A 19135-nucleotide genomic window follows, 5' to 3' on the forward strand; every position below is an offset into this window, starting at 1 on the left:
AGCCAAAGAGGGCACTCAAGCACGAGGACACCGCTGAGAGAGCCAATGTTTCCCTGTGAAAAAAAGAGGTAGCTAAAGTAAAAAGAAGTCAAGGACAAAGAGAGAAAGGAAAAAAGATACCGACAAGGACGCGATTTGAACGCGCGACCCCGAAGGGATAAGATAACATCCAATGGTTGGATTCACTAGAGGAAGAATTAGATATGGAATGGTGTGTGAAGGAATACATGGCAACATACAGTCTTACGTCTTAACCACTCGACCACCTTGCCTCGGATGAAGGATTTTGCGGCTTTGAGGAAAGATGAAAGGTATGCCCATATGGACAAGATTTATTTGGCGATTGACTGGGCGAGGCGATATTGTATTGATTTAAATAAAATTTTAGATCAAGTTAACACCTGGTAGGTGGTAGCTGTTCTTTGTGGGTGTGAAACAAATAAAAGAAAAAAATGTCGACAAGGACGCGATTTGAACGCGCGACCCCGAAGGGATAAGATATCATCCATGTGTGGAATTCACTAGTTGATTATTAGTAAACTGTGGGGATTCAGTGCTGAATAAAGGCTACATACAGTCTTACGTCTTAACCACTCGACCACCTTGCCATTCGTTGGAAGCAATGCTATTGGTAAAGATAAATCATCTGATATTCGTGGTTTGGGTAGTTATTTAGGTCTATAACCTGGATCTAGCGGCCTTTTTGAGAATCAATCCATAGTGTCAGATAACTATGTAGGTGTCTTGTCATGTAACTCGTGTTTGAATTTCCAACTGTATGTAGAGTACCGCTCTTAGAGTAAGACATACGACCATATTTAGATTCTGCTGCTCCCCTTCTCAAACTCATTCTTAAATCTAACACCATTAGCATCAGTGTATCCCCCATTCACAAAGTACCTCAGCTCCTCAGGTAAACCTTCTCGTAACTGTGGTTGAAAATGCAGGTATCTTCTCGGTGTCCGGCTGATCTGTACGTAACCAATGCCGTTTAGCCAATCTACAAATGTGTTGGCTTTGTATGGAGCCCAGGAACCATTGTTGGTTGCATAAACAGTGATGAATCGGTTGCCTTCTTCCCTGGTAACGGTAATTGCGAGACGAGCGCCTGCATCACTATCTAAAACCTTTCGAGCCCAGCAATTGGGATGCCTTTCACCGGGTTGTTTGAGCTCTGCTCGAACCAGGACACGTTGCTCTGGATATTTGTCAACATTGATAGTAGCTATAATGTTCACCGGCAGGTATATATCGACTCTCAAGTTTTGCCTTCTGCATCCGTTATAATAGCGACCGCCATGCAGCAATTGCATTCGTGTTTTGAATACCGGTTCAAATACGATATCTCGTGTACTAGAGCCACCAGGCATACGTGATTGTATTGGACCTTGCAACGGAGGATACTTTATCTCGTTGAGTTGTTCTTCGGCCATCTCAAGGATGGAATCCGGGTCCTCAGCAAGCTGCATCTCTACACCTAGTATTTGCCTAACCCTGACTTCTTTGGCGGCCACAAAGGCAGAGTCCTCTGGTGGACCTTCGGACGAGACCTGAATGAGAGTGTTCTCTACTTCACTAAAGTGCTCCTCAGGCACTTCAAAATATGCATTCATATCGTCGGTTTTTATTTCATTTTCGAGTGTAGAAAGTCGTGTTTTTGAGTATGTCCTGTCTGGGAACCAATTTGCGTTGAGCTCCACAAGTAAACTCTTGACATGCTCAAGCTTGTTTCTTTCAAACACGCCTCTTGTTTTGATAAGGCTCGGAATGATTGTTTTCTTCTGGGAACTGCCCGTTACATGTGCCGGTCGGTATGGAAGAAGTGTCATTAGAATCAGGAGAGCTTCAGCTAAGCTGGATCCTCCTTCTTGGAGGCGAGTAATATCTTCATCCCTCTTAAACCCCTTTGTGTAGAGCCAGAACCGGATACTGGAGCTCAGGGTATCTATAGTAGTAGCCGACTTGGTTTCAGAACTGATTAGTCTTTCGTCCGAGTATAGTCTGACTATCTCCGTAGTCGTGATTGCTGTGCTCTGAAAACCTGCCCAGATCCCTGGCGTCCCTGTAATAAGTGCCGCGAACTTAAAGAGAAGGCCGATCTGTCTAGCATTTCGCCACTTATTCTCTAGGAGCATCTGTACAGAGGTAGGCGACTGTGCATAGATTCGGGTGATACTTTGAGCATTGACCTCAAGGAAAATATTGAAATTGAAACCTTCGAAATCAACAGTAATGCTGGGAGCATCCTTAGGGACTAGAATGTGCGGGTCAAAAGATCCGCATAGAATTATCACCTTTAGCTGGCTTTGTTGTATTAGGTCGCGATTAAAGTCGCGAAGGATTTCAAATTCTTCTGCACGGATAGGCAATATCCTTTGCCGAAACAGAGAAGTAGCCTCATAATAGCGGAAATTATGGATCCAGATCAAGGAATTTGTAAGGTTAAAGCCACTCTCCTTGATGCCCCAGGGTAGTAGACTAAAGAGCGACTCCTCTTTCTTATCTCCCGGAAGAACATGGTCCAGCACTATGCCAATATAGGCATGAATGCTTCCAACAGGAGTCATCAGCTTGGGGACTTCATCAGCCGTAGTCCGTTTCCAGATCTCGACCGCCGCGAGTCCTTTTTTCTGGGCTAAATCAATATGCTCTACGAGACGATCCTTTCGGTCGGCTTCTCTATGGAAATCTGGTAATTGAAGATGTACAAGATCGGGTCTTCCTGCAATGGCGGACAAAATGGCGGTGCGGAAATCTTCTAGTATCATCATTGGCTTTGGTGCTTTTGCAGGGGCACTGTCTGCTTTTTTTGCCTTCTCTCCTTTAGCCCTCTCCATTGACCTATAATTCGGCCACAGCCGGATCTCGGGGTCTGGGGAGCTTTCTATCTGCCTGGCAAAATGCTCGCATGCCTCCTTTCGTAGACTCAATCCCTGAAACAAAGGTGAAACGATGTTAAGTCCCACACATGTGTACGGGTTGTCCGCATCCTCTCCAAAAATTTCAGCTAAGGTTGATGGAGGAAGAGATTGAAAAGCACGACACATTGCTAATTCAAGAATATTCTGGCAAATCAGCTGCAGCTCTGGTAGGTCCATAGCAATATGTGGTATTGACCACAACCGGACGAAATTAGCTGATCTGAATGGAGACCCCCTCCATATAATATAGTAATGCAAGCTCTCGCGGTTGCAATCACGAATGCATCTTATATGCTGACATATTCGTTGGATAGGGTTGCTGGACTGTCCTACATAAGCCCGCCAGTAGTCTCTGTTGCGATCATCTAGGACAAAGTCCAGATAACCACTGTTTCGTCGCCAGAGGTCTATTGCATCTCGGAGCTGCTTCTTATGAATGGCAAGCAGCCTGATCCGGACCGTCAGAGCTACTTGCAAGATGAGTCCATACTGGAGCTCAATACTTACCTCTCAGTTATTATAATTTGACCTTCCAAATTCGTAATCTCTGGACAAATACCATTGAGAAGTACATCGACAAGCTCTTCTGTGCCTACTGTACCGATAACATGCTTGTATGGAATATGCCTCAAATTAACATCAGCTTGCTTTACTAGGTAGTCGATGATTGTGCTGATCGTTTGACGGAGAGTTGGAAATGTGATTTCTGGAGTGATAAGATAGGACTCCTGGACCGCTTTTAGCGTTGCATATAACAGAATACGTTGGTACACTTACTGGATTAGCCCCATTCGCTCCAGTGGCTTGTGATTGAGGGACTGGCAAAATGTGTCGAGACGTAAATGAAATCGTTTGTTGTTTACAGGGTTGTTGACTGGATCCTGAGCTTCCACGCTTCCGTAGTGCAGTTCCTGGTATTTCATAATGAAACACTTTTCTCCGGATACATGAATGTTCATGGCCCTTGCGATGACATAAATCACATACAGGACAGGATGGGCAGTCATCAATGATATGCCCATATTCGCGACAGTATGAACACGGGCGTTGAGGACATCTGAGGGTACGATGGGCTCCCATGATACCACATCCTTTACAGGCAGGTGGATCAGGGCTGTAGGACATGACGGGTATTTGAAGCTCAATAGAAGGGAAAACTGGGTTTCAGTTAGCGGGTAGGTGGTCATAGAGGTCACGGCGGTGCGTTTCCTATGAGGTATTTATACAATTACATACCTTCCACTGGCACTCAACCGTTGTATGTGTTGGCAAAAGACGAATCCTTCACTCAGGCTCCCTTTGCTCTCTGATTGTGTTGCAAAAAATGGAAGGGTGGGTTCGAGGCGCAGGTGGGTAGAGGAGGGGGGGGATTTGAGGGATGTCTGGTTCTTGAGGGCCGCGTATAGGTGGGAATTGCGGCCGTAAACGGCCCCAGTAGCGGTCAGTTCAGCATCAATTACATTTTTAAGTCCCTCGCATTTTATTTATAAAAATTCCCCAAGTTCCAGCAGGAAACCATATAACAATCATTAGAATCGTAAACCAGATACGCCAACCAACAAGCGCCATAAACGCAGCGTACCCGAGTTCAAAAGAGCAAGCGTCACTTTGTAGACTTCAAAACTCAAAGAAGGTCATCATTATGAGCAGCCGCACTTTCTTCAATTGCATGGAGCACCGCAGCCTCGGGGAAAGAAGGGCCCTGTCCATCACACTGGGTTATGTTCTTCAATCGTTCCGAGACATCTTTAATATCTACTAAACCGCGCTTGAATAGCTCATGCCCTTGGATTAGGTCCCACGTAGCACCGGCACCGAGCAGCCTTTCCCCGGTTTTCGGGCAGACTGACACTCGATGGAGACGAGCTGGTTCGCCCTTTGGTGCCAGCTCGGAGTAAAAATCCGTGGGAGTGTATCTCAGCGGCCCTGTCGTAGTTGGCTCGTCTGAGTTGTGCTGTGTTCGGTCGCTTGAGCCCGACGTTGCCCGCAGGATCTCATTCTCCGTTGTAAACCGGGCTAACTCCCGCTTCAAGCGTTCGTTATCCGCCACCAAATTGGATGATGCTTGTTCCAGGTTGTTAACCTTTTCCTCTAACTCTCGCACGTGTCGCTCCTTTCGTTCGCGGAACGCGCGTTGACTGCCGCAGCGGGAGAAGAACGTTAGCCGGGCCGGTTACCCCTCTCTGGGAGGTTTGTCGCAAGAAAGAGGCAAACCTCCGTAAAAAAAGGGAGTTGAACCTACGCTGCTCTGTTCTGTGCCTTGCGCTTAGATTGCGCAGGAGTCATAGATTCCTTTTCCTCGCTACTACTCCGACCAAAACCCGGCTCTCCATCTACCAAAGTCAGCTCGGTCGGCTGGCCGAAGATATCACTGCCAGAGGCAGAATGCTTCGAGAATGACTCGGGCGGAGAGTTTGGCGGTTGTCCGAACGTTGCAGTGGGGTTCTGGAAGCGAAACGAAGGGTCGAAGGACTGATAACTCTGTATGCCCTTGCCATGGTCAGTGAAACAGGACTCGGCACTAGCCGGTCAACAGAAGGAATGCAGACCAACGAAGCGAGAGTATCCTGGATGTTATCGGTCTGTGGGTTTCGATGGTTGTCATCGTCGTTCTGACCGAGGGTCGGCGCCCCTTGCAAGTTGTATAAAGAGAACGGTTGGGAGTGGGAATTGGGATAGTATGGGTACTCCATCTCTTCGGTTCTTCAGCGATTTGATAAGCATACAATAGGTTAGGGGGTTTGAAGAGGAGCAGAAGGCGCGATCGCAAAATAAGGTCGGGCCTAAAAAAACCGGGGGTGGGCATTGGCCTACAATTTGTCCGTGTATTTTACAGTCTCGTATTACATGACGTATTCTCTTTTGTTGTCCTGTATCTGGTAGTAATTTATGTACAACTTTCTACCTCAGTCGAACTCTTACAATTAATTCTCTACCGATTAGGCTGGTCTCAATCCGGCCACATTCCATTGACATCTTCAAGCCAAAAAGCTGACCCTGGTCGCTGTTTTGTCAGGTCTAAGTCTAGCCGCCAATCTCCGATCATGTCTGAGGTACCCAGATATAAATAGTAATCTAGTTGACACCTTACCGACTACTGTAAGGGTCCAACGTTGGTGCTTTAAACCCTACCATAAAACTAGTAAGTATATACTTGATACTATACTACTGCAGTAGATCTCATTTTCCTACCAACGTCGGTCGGTCGAAACGAAGCCAAGATCTAAAAGCTACAAGGTGAAAGAATCTCTCACTCGAGACAGTTGGTTACGGAGAAGGATTAGTCAAGAGCAGCAAATAACGTGGATTATATGTCGAATACAAGACAGGTTCACTCGAAGAAATCCTAACCGCTGTTCCTTCAGGACAACAGACGCCATTTGGTTTCAGTTGTCCAAACGTCCCCTTTCAGCCCGGTCACCTTCGAATGTTGTCCAGTCTTCTTCACATAACAAGAGAGGAGCGAGAGCAACAGAAAACATGAAATACCACGAAGGAAAACAACCTCGCATGACGCAATACCACCCCGGAAGCGACCCTAGCCATTTTCCGTCGCCAGTTACCGATTATAGAGACGTGCTTTCTTTTTGTCCATTTCATCGTGCGCAGTACCATCACCCGTGCCATCCAGTTCTCGTACGGCATGTGAACCTTGACCCTTGGACATCAAGAATAACCGCCTCCCACACATCTTCGTATCATACCTTCATACTCATCGTCCCCAATGTTGCGTCGATAATAACATAATAACAGTCTGGAATGCTGAAATGTGTAAAACAGGAGATCAAAAGACAATTGCAGAACAAGGGGAGGGAGAATAAAACAAAACAATGAATGATATATCCAAGGGTCTTCAGTGGCAGGCATCAACTGAAAGATACCCCTCATTCTGCCGAAAGACAGAAGATTTTCATTTTGCATCTCCTTCGGTCTAACCCTCCCGGTCGGTTCCAAAAGATGGCGTAGAGATCCTGGACAAACATGACAACCGGGTAGGGATGACGTAAAATAGCCACAGTAATAGCGTTTTGTTTCTTTCTACCAAGTACTTCCCATGTGCAAATCGAATGTTATGATTCTGAGAACGCATTCAAGTATTCGAGTACGGGGTCTCAGGCACAACTGGGAAGTCCAGATAAACCAGTAGGCAGATCGGGGGGAAAACGCGGCGGATCGAAACGGCGGAAACCGGAAGACGATCGGAAACGGGATGACGGGCTAACAGAGAATGCAATGAAGTAAAATAAAAAAGGAAAAAATGGAGACCCAAGGCGAAAGAAGTCGGAAGATTTGCTGCAGGTGGCAGAAGGTTACCAGCATCACGATGCTCTTGAGTTCTTCACATAATGGGATGTCAACATGCAGGAAGTCAAACTATCATCGAGAGAGAACAGCTGAGCTACCTGCCATGTTGGAGAATTAGTACCACTGAGCACCGTATCCATCGTCCCGCTTCGAGCGGCTACCGGTAGGGCCATAAGCACCTGAAGCAGCAACCTTGGAAGCAGAACGCAGCCTAACGCCGAAGACTATGAGATTAGTCAGATTCTAGGATTCAAGGCGACCTCTACGTGCGGGGTCAAGGCAAATCACCAAACGCAGAGGAAAGGGGTTCCCTACACGGAACCTAGGTTTCAGATACTCACATCCTGTCACTCCCTCCCACAGCACGGTTGGTGTCGGGGGTGTTGTCGAGAGTTCCACGTTCGATGACCTTGCGGCGCTGGCTTGAGATAGCACCAGGCTTAGCAGCAGCACCAGGGGTGCCCATCGGTGCAGCAGCTGCCACGCCTTGGCGGCGCTGCTGTTCCTCCGCTTCCTTATCCTTCTTGTTGCTGGCATCCACAATCATCGCGGCATTCTTCTGGTACTTGTAGACGGTCCAGTCGAAAACGTAGTCGTACTGGAAAGACTCGCGGACGAAAAGGTCACGGAAGATCTTGCGGAGGTACGAGTAATCGGGCTTGTCATCGAAACGCAGGGAGCGGGTGTAGTTCAAGTAGATCGAGAATTCGTTGGGGAATCCACGGCAAAGGACCTCAGTGGGCGTGGTCATCTTCTTCTCCATGATGCGGTCATACTTCTGCTTCTTCGTGGCAGCCTTAAGTCCCTGCCAAGGGAGCGTGCCCCGGCAGAAGTAGAGCATGACATATCCCAGAGACTCCATGTCATCACGGCGAGACTGTTCAACGCCCAAGTGAGTGTTGATACTGGCGTAACGGGCAGTTCCGGTAAGGTTCTTGTTCTCGCGGTAAGGGATGTGAAAGTGTGTCTTAGGGTCCCGATACTTCTTGGCCAAACCGAAATCGATCACATTGACTTGGTTTCCACGCTTACCAATGCCCATCAGGAAGTTGTCGGGCTTAATGTCACGGTGAATGAAAGACTTGGCATGAATATACTCGATGCGGGAGATGAGTTGATCAGCCAGGAGAAGTACGGTTTTGAGCGAGAACTTGCGGTTGCAGAAGTTGAAAAGGTCCTCCAAACTAGGACCCAAAAGGTCGATAACCATAGCATTATAGTCGCATTCAGTACCGAACCAACGGACGAAGGGGATGCCAACACCACCAGCAAGAGACTTGTAAACACGAGCCTCATACTCAAGTTGGGGGTGCTTAGCCTTGACACTCTCGAGCTTGATGGCAATCTCCTCGCCGGAGATAATGTTAGTTCCTTGGGTTCTGTCAGTCAATGTTGACCAGCCCGATCGGTGCCATTCCAAGGGGATAAACACGCACCTAGATAGATGTCACCGAAGCTACCGCTTCCGATCTTGCGGCCAATGCGGTATTTGTTACCGACACGCAAATCCTAGGAGCTTTTATTAGACTATAGCCGTCCGGAGAAAAGGTAGTAGCAACAGACTACGTACCATGGTCGTCATCTTTAGTAAACGCACACACAGCTGACGGCTGCGGCTGTAAGATCACAAAGACTGCAGGTCAGGTTGTTAGTCACCGGGTCAAGGTTGTTGGATGGGCAAGATTTAAAAGTGATCAAGGACGTATTTCAACAAGAACAGCTGCAGGATGGACACAGAATGAGGCTGGAATAAGAGGGGAAGAGGGTCACAATGAAGCAGGCCGCCTTCGGCGCGTAGTTACTTGACACAGTGAATTTTGCCCACCGAGGCTAGCACCAGCTGGCAGCAGGGAATGTCTGGTAGTGAAACACTCGAGGAACACAAGAAACAGAACAGATGTGTAACGATAATGCCGGACCAAGAAGAGCGCGAGTCTAACAAACCTTGTAGAAAGAGGTGGGATAGCGGTGATGTCGACCGTTGGGGCTCCGACCGACCGGGAAGGCAAAAAGGCGGAGAGGGAAAAAGGAGATGAGGTGATGACTTGACAGGCCTTTGAAAGAGGCTGACAAGTAATACGGGCGTGTGAAAAACCAACAAAAAGAGGAAAAGGGGGGGAGGGATAGAAGAGTGGAAACAAATGGCAATAAATCAAGGACAACGCCTTGATATCGAAAGGTGGGATGGAAGGAAAGAAGGGAAAGAAGAGAGAGAAGGAGAAGAAGAGAAAGAGAGTAAGATTGAGAGGGGGCGGGTAAAGGCCGGTGATCAGTTTGGCTGTGGTTGGCGGTCGCAGCTTGTCACAGCAGATATATTTCAATTACGACCTGGGTATTTTTGGTAATTTTGTATGAAAAGTATCAGGCAGTGACCAACTCTAGTCGGGCAAAGCACACCATAGGGTAGAAAAAATTATTGCAATTAGAAAATTTAATTAAAAGAAAAACACGTATTTTCTATTTTTAATTAATTTTTTTTTTTTTTTTAAAAAAAAAAAAAAAATTAATCCATCTTAGAACAGATGCTCAGTAAGTCGGTGAAGAAACTTGTCACTAAGAGGGCGTAAGTAGTAATTTATTTAACGTTTGTTTTCTTGGAAAGGCAAAAAAGAAACGAGAAGAGGGAAAAAAATTGTCTCATATCTTAGAGCTTCTCATCTGTAACTCTTTCTGGACGTACGGAGTATATACATACGATACTATGTTTCCTACTACTAAAGTAACGGTTAGGTACCCCAATTTCCCTTCCATTTATTATCTTTTCTATCTGCTTAGCGTACGGAGTATTTGATCAGCTTCTTTAAGAGCGACAAGAGGCTATTCCACTTTAGGGTAAACACCAATCACGTCAGATGCTTACCTTACTGATCAAAAGACGGTGCTCAGGACCATTTCCATAATCCAGTACATATAGGTCAGGTAAATACAGTACGAGACATTCATTTAACATAGTCTACCAATGCTTGTATACTACGTCGGTGGGTGCCTTCAGTGGTGTAACAGCTGGGAAGACTTGGCCCCAAAAAAAAAAAAAAAAAAAAAAAAAAAAAAAAAAACAAAAAAAAAAAAAAAAAAAAAAAGAAAAGGAAAGTTCAAGGATACTGAAAAAATATAAAAAAAAACATCGTTACAATATCTCGTGGCAAAAAAGTCGGTGCACATTCCCATGGCCACATGGACGTTTGTATGTGGATTGAATTTCAAGTCGCCGCCGATTAACGATTATACCAGCAATCAAACATTTGGCCGAGGGGCCTTATTTAATCAATTGGATCATTATATTTCAATCCTGTTGTACCAGAGTCGACACTGATTGACTGCCTCACATGGGGCCTGAGGCATTTACCAGGATGGATCCATCCAATTGTCCATTGATTGATCTGGGGTCATCTGAGTCTGGGCAAAACCAGTATGGATCCGCCGACATACTCCGGACTCTGTCAGGTAATTACGGACGATTACAGGGGCCCGATTTTGGGCAGAAACCGCTGCTAGCTCAAGATCTCTGACACCGATGCCACAGTGATCGGTAATTATATACATCGGGTGACGGACGATCAGAATTGTCCTGTCCGCAGTGGTATGATGTGCCTCATCCCAGTTCTGATGGACAACTATGTGCTACGACCACCTAGTACACGGATGACCTCGCCAAATCATCCAGTCAGGCTTAGAGCGCCTCATTACTGTTTTTATTCATCCACATCATGACATAACTATCTCCTACTATATATATTATTGTTCATGCTCCGATAAATATGATCACACTAAGTCATCCCAGAGCATCGATATCCAGTATTTGGCCTGGATTTACCCCATACCCCGCATACAGGAAAGGGATCAAAAACCATGACAAAATCGCCCTCCCTCAACAACTTGAAGTCCATTTACCACTGGGCCAGCTGCGACGATGATCGAGTTATGGCATCCCACCGAGTTTGTGTACAATTTGGACCTCCTGGGAGCCGGGGCGATACTTGTATTAATCAGATGAGAATCTCCGAGCTGATCCTACTTGATAAATTCATCTCACTGACTTTACTTATCTAGTCTTCACCCACCCATGAGGCTGAGACTGACTCAGTGAATAAACCGGTGGTTTGTGAAAAGCAAATAATTGATTTAGTTCAGACAGAGACTTCGTGAAGTGAAAAGTTAAGTAATAGTACATTCCAAGGCTGTATCAAAATGTGAAGGGGTATAAAAAAGAAGTCGAAGGAGAATAAAGAACAAAAAGAAGACAAAAGGAACAAACATAGGAGAGGGAAAGAAGGAACATGAACAACATGGGAAATGAATCATAATTCCCTGACTTCATCGCGGACTGACTAAAATAGCCAGCTGATAGTCAGAGTAACAAACCATTATAAAACACACATAACATATGCCGAGATGACAAGTCAACGATCCATCAAACCATACACAGCGCCAGGGCGCTTCGAGGACGCGATACTGAAGACACAGGGTGGCCCTGGCAAGCCTCAGGCCTCGCAGCAGGTTTTCCAATAGAGTATAGACAAGCCATCCGCATACTGCCGAGTTTCTTAAATCATGTTTGTTGTTGTAGCCCCCCCTTCTGTGTTACGGGGTTTACTTTTCTCAGGAGAACTTGCTCTGGTGTCATCCTCATCCAAGCGCCGCCTCCATTCCGCAAGGCTGTCACTTAGCCCTGTCTCTTTGGTGGGAGTCCGGTCGAAGTCAGACTGAGTGCTTAACCGATAATTGCGGTTGGTACTCTCCCAGTGGCTACGCAAGGTCTCCAGTTCATTGGCCAGGGAGTCCAAAGCCATGGAGCCACGATTGTCAGGGAATGGATCCTCCTGTGACACAGCACTGTTGGCTCTTGATCTGCTGATGGTGTTGCTCGAGGCGTTGCTATAGGTCCGCGAGATGCCGTTCATGTTTTGGCCATGCTGGGACTGTCGACGGTAATGCCCAACCGACGCTTCGACTTGATCCAAAAGCATATTGACCTTCTGTTCAGCATCCGAGGCGCGACTCTCGAGAAGAGCATTTTCGTGTTTAAGCTGATCCAGTTCGGCACGGCTCTTTTCCGCAGAAGCCATCAGTTCTTGATGGGAACTTTCATATTCTGATCGAGCGTTTTCCTTATCAGCCTCGGCGGCAGAGAGATCCTTCTTCAGTTTGGCGAGCTCGCTTTCGAGTTTTGCGATAGAGGACGAAGTGTCTTGCTGTAGGTCGGCAAGAGACTTCTGAAGTTGTGCACGTTCAGTCTCCCACTCGGCCTGCATCGGCGATCGGTCAGAAGGTTGTGCTTTGTCACTCTGGGCTGCTTCCAATTCTGATTGTATCTTTGCATTCTGGGACTTATAACGAGTAAGTTCATCCTTCATCCGCTTCAACATCTTTTCAGTTCCCTTAACATAATGAACTGCTGACTGGTAATCATTTTCAAGTTGTTCTAGCTTCTCCTTATATGCACGGTCAGCTTCTTGCTCGCGAGTCTCGAATGACGCCTTCATTTCTTCATGGGCCTTAAGACTGGTCGAGAGTTGCTGCTCTAGCTCACGAAGTCGACTCTGCTCAGGTGTTCCAAACCGAGACCCAGGGGAATCCAGTCGAGGAGAACGCCTGCTATCAGAATAATTGACTCCACGCTCACCAAGGAGGTCTTTGAGAGCTGCGTGTTGGATGGCTAAGGCGCCAGACTCGCGTTGATGGTTTTCAAACTGGGCCTTCAGCTCCCTGTTCTCAGTGGCATGAGACTGGCCTTCTTTCATAGCTGCTTGGAGCTGCCTTCGAAGCTGCAAACCTTCCCGACTGGCCTGTTCCTGGTATGCTTCTAAGCCTGCAATCCTCTCTTCTGCACGGCGGAGCTTGTCTGCTGCCTCATCTGCAGCTGTCTGGCTAGTTTTCGCCAGCTTATTTGCCCTTTCCACCTGTGCCTCCAGGGCAGCTACCCGCTGGTCTGCGAGCGACCGTATGGAAGAATCGGAATCAAAGGATCTTGCGCGGTCAAGTCCTGTCAAGAACGCATTCTTATGTGTCTCAGCTTCCCTGGCATTGCTTTCGGCGAGTTCTTCGGCGTCGTGAAGACGACGGACAATATTCTCAAGCTCGGCATTCTGTTCCTCGTGCTCGGATCTGAGCTGCAACAATTTTTTCTCCAACCCCTCCCGACGTTCACGCTCCTCTTCCAATTGTTTCTCGAGAAGGGCTGCTTTTCCAGAAGACGCAGAAACAGCCTCTCGGAGCACGCCCAGATTAGTACCAAAGTCTTTGAGGTGAATTGAAGAGTCCTCAACCTTTTTCATTAGCTCTTCCTTGTCCAAGGTCAGCTGTTTTGTTGCGGATTCTGCTTCAGCTCGTAGCAAAGCCTCTTCCCTCATGGAGGCTTCCAGCTGATGTAATTCTGCACGGAGGCTTTCGACCTCTAAAGCATTGTTTTGCATCTCAAGTTCAGCTAGACGTCTCCTGGTAGCTTCACATGTCTCTTCAGCTAGCTCTCTACCCCGCTTTTCTTGTTCGAGTTCACTTGTAACCGTATCAAGTTTTGACTTTAGTTCATTCTGAGATGCAAGGGCTAAAGCCAATCTTCTGCTGATGTCAGTGCTTCTCTCCGTCATCACTTCTTCAGGATCCTGGGAGCGCCCATCAGGTTGCGGAGTTCCTCTTTGACTACCACCATGAGCAGCAAGCTTAGCACGAGCATAAGCCGCTTCATTGACAGCCACATCTCTTTGGTGCTCAACCTCAGCGACCCGCTTGGAAGCTATAGCAGCTTGTCGATCTACAGTTGCTTGCATCTTTGCAAGTTCCGCCCTCATTGCCAGAAATGCTTCAATTAAGGGGCGGTCCTCGTCAGCGAACGCATCGCCCGCACGCTCGTCTAAAGTTGGGCTACTTGAAGCATTCGGCGTGTAACCAGCCTTCTTGGCCAATGCAAGTTCGGACGCATACCATGCATTACGGCTTTTCACAGCCTCGAGCTCCTTAATAAGTGCTTCTTGATGTGCAGTCAATCTTGGTGACCGGGGTTCATCACCTATGGTCTTTGAACCCCGATAACCTCGAGAGTCTACCGAGCCATCAATGCTGGCATTTCGACCCAAAACAGATTCATCGGCACTATCCATAGAGCTGCGCTGTCGGTGGTGACGCAGCGACCGTTGCCTGGCCGGTGCACTAATAAGGGGGGCTGCCTCGCCAGCCTCCATAGCTCGGGCAGACATCCGTGATTGCTGAGTAGGTGTGCGACGATCTCCTGATCCAGATCCAGAATCGTGAACAGGTCTAGCCTCCTTGGGGGATTCTTTGGCAATTGGAGACTCCCTATCCCGATCAGCTGCCATCGCTCGAGTGGTATCCACCGGTGGACCGCCATACGACCGATCCAGTTTTGTGGGGGTTTTGCTTCGTGGGTTCATAACGTTTTGGGGGGTGCTCCCTCGAGGGCCAGGGGTGGGAGCTTGACCTGGGGGAGGAGGTCCTGCAGGAGCCTGAGCTATAGAGGCCCTCGGGAGTCGGGACCCGGGCCCTGAGTTAGGACCAACGTCTGCTGGTCTGCCGGTTGGACTCATCATGCTTTCCCGCGAGGCACCTGGTCGCCGTGGATCTGGAAGTTGATTCTGCGCCTCGCGAGATGTGCGGCCCCCCTGAGGATTTTGCCTGTCTGTACTGCCTTTTCTCATACCAGGTGGGGGTGCTCTATCTCCGTTTGGCGACTCGGTCGGATAGCGAATCTTCGATGTGTCGAGGACGTATACCATACTGAGTTCCACGGGGTCCCTTGGTGCAGAGCTTGGCTCACCCGCCATCACGATGATCTGCTTTCCGTAAGCCGTCATACTGTGCCCAGACCTTGGTGATGGGGCAGGTCCCATGTTCTGAAAAGAATACCACCGTCGGGTCGTGATACGAAAAGCTGCCAGATCCCCAAGGTCGATTCCCTCATCTGTGCGGCCGCCAAATATGTACATGACATCGTTTACAAGAGCTGCTGCATGCCCTTCTCGCGGCGTAGGGATAAACCCAACGCAATCGAGTTGAGTCCATTGGTTAGCGCGAGGATCATAGCTCCAAACGTCGTTAAACCACTGCAAGCCGTTCGTTCCTCCGAACCTGGATGAGAGTGAGTAAAATATACGTTATCAGGCAAGGGAAAGTTCAAATGCAAGACTTACAGATACAACCGGTCATTGAAGCTTACAATTGTATGGTTCGTTCTGGCCGGGGGTATCTGGCCCGGAGGTGGACCACCATCGTGACTGCTTCGGATTAAAAACTCCCACTTATTCGCTGGATTTTGCAGTTGGTTAAGGTCAAATGCGACCAGGTCGTTGAAAAAGTAACCTTCAACCTGTCCACCAAAGACGTAAATCTTGGAGCCCAGGATGTTCAAGGTGTGTCCATAACGCCCAGCGGGCCGGGGCCCAGGAGGTATGGCGCGCGACCACTGCCGCGAGGCTGAAATATAAGATGTTAGGGCACAATTCTTCCAGCATGGGTCATAACGTCAGCACGTACAGGTGTTCAGTAAATAAAGTGTGTCGTCCAGAGTATCGGCCTCGTCCACTTTTGTATCACCGCCAAATACAATGAAAGCATTACCGACCAGTAAACTCGCATGACCGACTCTGGGACCGGGCCCCTCCGACACAGTGGCAATTGGGAAGCATGAGAGATCTCCCCCGCCACTTTCAATCACCCAGAGATCTCCTTTGACAGTTGATCCGTCTATCAAACCACCCATCATATATATATCTCCTTTGTTCGAAGCAACAGCATTTATAGCTGCGCCATAGCGGGGAAATGGATTCGTCTGCGGCGTGTCGAAATTTAAGCGACGCTGTGACCATGGGTACAATGAAGCGCCGGGGCTCGTATTGGGAGTATTGCTGTTCATCGATTGTTGCGGCGGCCGTTGGACCTAGATTTGATTAGCCATGCTGCATGGGGTCGAGAGGCATTGTCTTGCGACCAGCGAAAGGCATTAACAAGAGGTCAAGGGAGCCGGGGAGTACCAACCTGCGACTCGGATTCGGCTCTTTGTCGCAACCGCTGCTGTTCCGGGCTGTTGATACTGCTCACCGAATTCAGAGAATTATTGTAGCTGCTGCTGGGGGTCGGCGTCTGCGAATTGCTTCCCTCCCGCTCTTTTATTCCATTGGGCGCCGCCGGTGCATGTGTTGACGCTCCTTCGGAGGTGTGGAGGCTTCTGTTTGCTGGAGGAAGGGCAGTATTTTGTTGATTCTTTTTCGATTTGAACAAGAATGCCATCGTGACAATTGAATCGTAAACGGTCGTTCAGAGTACAGGGTTGTAGATTAACGGCACTGGGAAAGGCAGCGCTGAAAGCCAAGTAAGGCCGCTTTGTCACGAGTCGAACAATTCTCAGTAATACAATGGCAGAATCAAATTAAACAGGCCAAAAACAATCAGCAGGAAAAAACAAAAAGACCAGGAAAACAACGAGGGCACCAGGCTGTAGAAGGTCTAAAGACAGCGAACGACGGAACCCAGCCGGAATTCGATCAGGTCTGGATACGTGCCTTCCAAATGTTCTCGGCGGTGGTCAGAGCGTTAAGAGGAACAATGGAACAGTCCCATCCAAGCCACGGAAAACCCTCAGAAGTCGCTCAGCGTCTTGAAGTAAATGGCGACAATGTTCCTTCTATTCCCAAAGCGAACCTTCGATTGCGACTCCGGGGGAGCATGAGCGACTTATACAGGAGACAAGGTAAACAAGGGCGGGACAAGTGGAAAAAAACGAAAAGCCCTCAAGAAGGGAAAGAAAAGGAGAAAGAAGACAAGAGAAAAATAAAGAGGCGAGTATGGGAGGAAAACGGGCCCTGGGACATGGATATTGGAGAAGAAGAAAGAGGGAGAGTGAGAGACAGGAATAATGCGAGGCCCCGGCGTTTCAAAGTTCCCTAACCAGCGTTAATTAGATAATTATTTTGAATTTCTTTTAAGAAATGTTGTTGATCCAAACAGTGACATTACTTCCAGTTCCTAGTTAGGGGTCACCGCCTTTGGGGTAAGGTAATACTGTTTGTTACAGTTGTACAGTTAAAGGGTGGTCAGCAGAGAATCTGATACATAATTAGACTAGCTGCTAATTCAACGGTAGGTTGGTCACATTATCATGCATAATTTTCTTACAGGGAGGAGGAACTTGGCTCTACTACTACTAAAGATTTTCAATGAGCTTCTGGAGTTCAATCTCCATAACAGTCTATTGCTGGTACTATCCATATACTCCATATGGGGTCACGACTCGGGCGTATTCTATCCACGTAACTGCCGCAGTATGATGTTTTGAACTGATTTTAATTCAGGTCAAACCCACAATACTAGCTACAAAATCCTAATGAACATGTGCCAGACTAGCAAGAATAGCCTTAGCACTATCAGAGTGGTCCCCGTACTCTGCCTTTTCTTCCTATTTTCTTCTCTCGTACTGTTTACTTTATTTTTTATTTTGATCTTCTTTGTTATACTCGTAGCTGCATATTTGTCTTTTCCTCTTATCCAGCCCATGATGATCATGATACCCAGTGGCTCTATCCCACTCTGTTGACAATACAACTAATCGGTAAATGCATCCTTCCGAGGTAGCCAATATAGAAGTCCCGCGGTTTCCAGGTTGAGGTCGTATAATTACGATGTTCTCTGTTTATTCCCATTTTGATTGATGTAGATTTACCATTGGTTGAGGTCGTGTACCTTACAGGTAACAGTATGTATGATCGATGCAGGAACGAAACATCATCAACATCTCCACGCACCATCGTTGTCGAATCTTTGTCATGCGGACCGATTTTCCAGCCATCATCTACTATGTTTGAGCAACAAGTTGCTCGCTCAAGTCTCCTTCTACATCGATCAAGTGTCGACACATGAGGCTGATCCCAGCTCAACTTCTCTCATTTACCCCTTGTAATTTTTATTGATTTTTTGCTTGCTTGCTTGCTTTCTTTTTCTTTCGGCTAAACGATGAGAGGTGGTAAATGGTGCCAAAAAAAGACTGGTGATGGCCGGTTGGCTAGCGACCAATGGATCTAGCTTGCCCCTAAACTTAGTACCTATACACGACTAAGTCAGGGACGGTGCCAGAAAAGGGCGGAGCCAGGGGCTAAAAGAGCCGACAAACCTTCTCAAAAGGGGGGCTGGTCAGGTTCGATCCAGAAGTTCTTGGTCAAACTCAAGCCGCACTAAAACTCGGTGGAGGGGAAACGTTTAAATCAATGAGCCTATCAGGACCTTGGAGATTCGCTTAGCTGGCGAAGGAGGGATGGAGAAGCGCAAGTTACTGGCTCGCGGCCTGGCCCATTACCAACCCGCTTCATCGCTCATCCCAATGGAACTCCATCCCTTTGTTTTTTTAACTGGTTATCCTGAAGCTCCATTTCATGTATGGTTCCACATATGGAGTACAATGCAACTGACTGGAATGAACATTTTTTTGTGTCAGGTTCTGTTCTTTATCTATGGCCTCGTTAAAATGGACTCGTCGTATTAGTGAATATCCGCCACATCGTACGGATTGGCTGGTCACTTTTTCACGAGTCACGGGTAGCGCGGGATGGAATCCTGGGAATGTGATCCATGCATCGACAGAGGAATCCCCTCATGTTGACAACTTGATCGTATGGAGTATATCTCCCAAGGTACACCCGCCTTGAGAAAACCCTAAGTGGGATTAAGTTGCTGGTTGTTTTATACCATAATCTCCTATGACCCTGGCAACGCATTTATCCGTACCTTAATCTCGGTAGGGTTTGAACTTTGAACAGCATGAGTATTCAGAGTTTAATCTAGTAGGGATATGTTTGTTTGTTTGTATATGATAATCAAAGCATCGGTCGGGATTCTCCTGAATGATACCTCGTAGGTTGTTCCATCTTTACTTGTCTTGGTCCAGTGTGATCTCAGCGTACCACGCT

General features: G+C 47.5%; 6 protein-coding genes across 6 annotated transcripts; 1 reads left to right on the forward strand and 5 right to left on the reverse strand.

Moving 5' to 3' along the window:
• Positions 1-746: 746 nt before the first annotated feature.
• On the reverse strand, positions 747-3299 carry BDV37DRAFT_225980 (uncharacterized protein). The gene has a single exon (XM_032080260.1). It carries the CDS (start codon positions 3096-3098, stop codon positions 819-821), a length of 2280 nt encoding a protein of 759 aa, XP_031937077.1. The 5' UTR covers positions 3099-3299; the 3' UTR covers positions 747-818.
• Positions 3262-4405, reverse strand: BDV37DRAFT_225964 (uncharacterized protein). The gene is made up of 3 exons (XM_032080259.1): positions 4158-4405; positions 3699-4078; positions 3262-3649 (listed from the first exon to the last, which is right to left on the reverse strand). The coding sequence occupies exons 2-3, from the start codon at positions 4044-4046 to the stop codon at positions 3425-3427; spliced, it is 573 nt and encodes a 190-aa protein (XP_031937078.1). The 5' UTR covers positions 4047-4078; positions 4158-4405; the 3' UTR covers positions 3262-3424.
• Position 4406: 1 nt separating this feature from the next.
• rsmA (putative bZIP transcription factor (Fcr3)) lies at positions 4407-5762 on the reverse strand. Its single transcript, XM_032080258.1, has 3 exons — positions 5471-5762; positions 5164-5402; positions 4407-5059 (listed from the first exon to the last, which is right to left on the reverse strand). The coding sequence occupies exons 1-3, from the start codon at positions 5612-5614 to the stop codon at positions 4546-4548; spliced, it is 897 nt and encodes a 298-aa protein (XP_031937079.1). The 5' UTR covers positions 5615-5762; the 3' UTR covers positions 4407-4545.
• Positions 5763-7142: 1380 nt separating this feature from the next.
• On the reverse strand, positions 7143-9230 carry BDV37DRAFT_226038 (casein kinase 1 family protein). The gene is made up of 6 exons (XM_032080261.1): positions 9146-9230; positions 8797-8859; positions 8663-8735; positions 7568-8597; positions 7325-7437; positions 7143-7258 (listed from the first exon to the last, which is right to left on the reverse strand). Exons 2-5 carry the CDS (start codon positions 8806-8808, stop codon positions 7341-7343), a joined length of 1212 nt encoding a protein of 403 aa, XP_031937080.1. The 5' UTR covers positions 8809-8859; positions 9146-9230; the 3' UTR covers positions 7143-7258; positions 7325-7340.
• Positions 9231-11455: 2225 nt separating this feature from the next.
• BDV37DRAFT_226195 (putative cell polarity protein (Tea1)) lies at positions 11456-16605 on the reverse strand. Its single transcript, XM_032080262.1, has 4 exons — positions 16278-16605; positions 15714-16116; positions 15371-15653; positions 11456-15308 (listed from the first exon to the last, which is right to left on the reverse strand). The coding sequence occupies exons 1-4, from the start codon at positions 16464-16466 to the stop codon at positions 11771-11773; spliced, it is 4413 nt and encodes a 1470-aa protein (XP_031937081.1). The 5' UTR covers positions 16467-16605; the 3' UTR covers positions 11456-11770.
• Positions 16606-17474: 869 nt separating this feature from the next.
• On the forward strand, positions 17475-17799 carry BDV37DRAFT_259657 (uncharacterized protein). Its single transcript, XM_032083158.1, has one exon. It carries the CDS (start codon positions 17560-17562, stop codon positions 17767-17769), a length of 210 nt encoding a protein of 69 aa, XP_031937082.1. The 5' UTR covers positions 17475-17559; the 3' UTR covers positions 17770-17799.
• Positions 17800-19135: the final 1336 nt, after the last annotated feature.

This window comes from Aspergillus pseudonomiae, assembly GCF_009193645.1.
Source record: "Aspergillus pseudonomiae strain CBS 119388 unplaced genomic scaffold BDV37scaffold_90, whole genome shotgun sequence".
Classification (NCBI taxonomy): domain Eukaryota; kingdom Fungi; phylum Ascomycota; class Eurotiomycetes; order Eurotiales; family Aspergillaceae; genus Aspergillus; species Aspergillus pseudonomiae.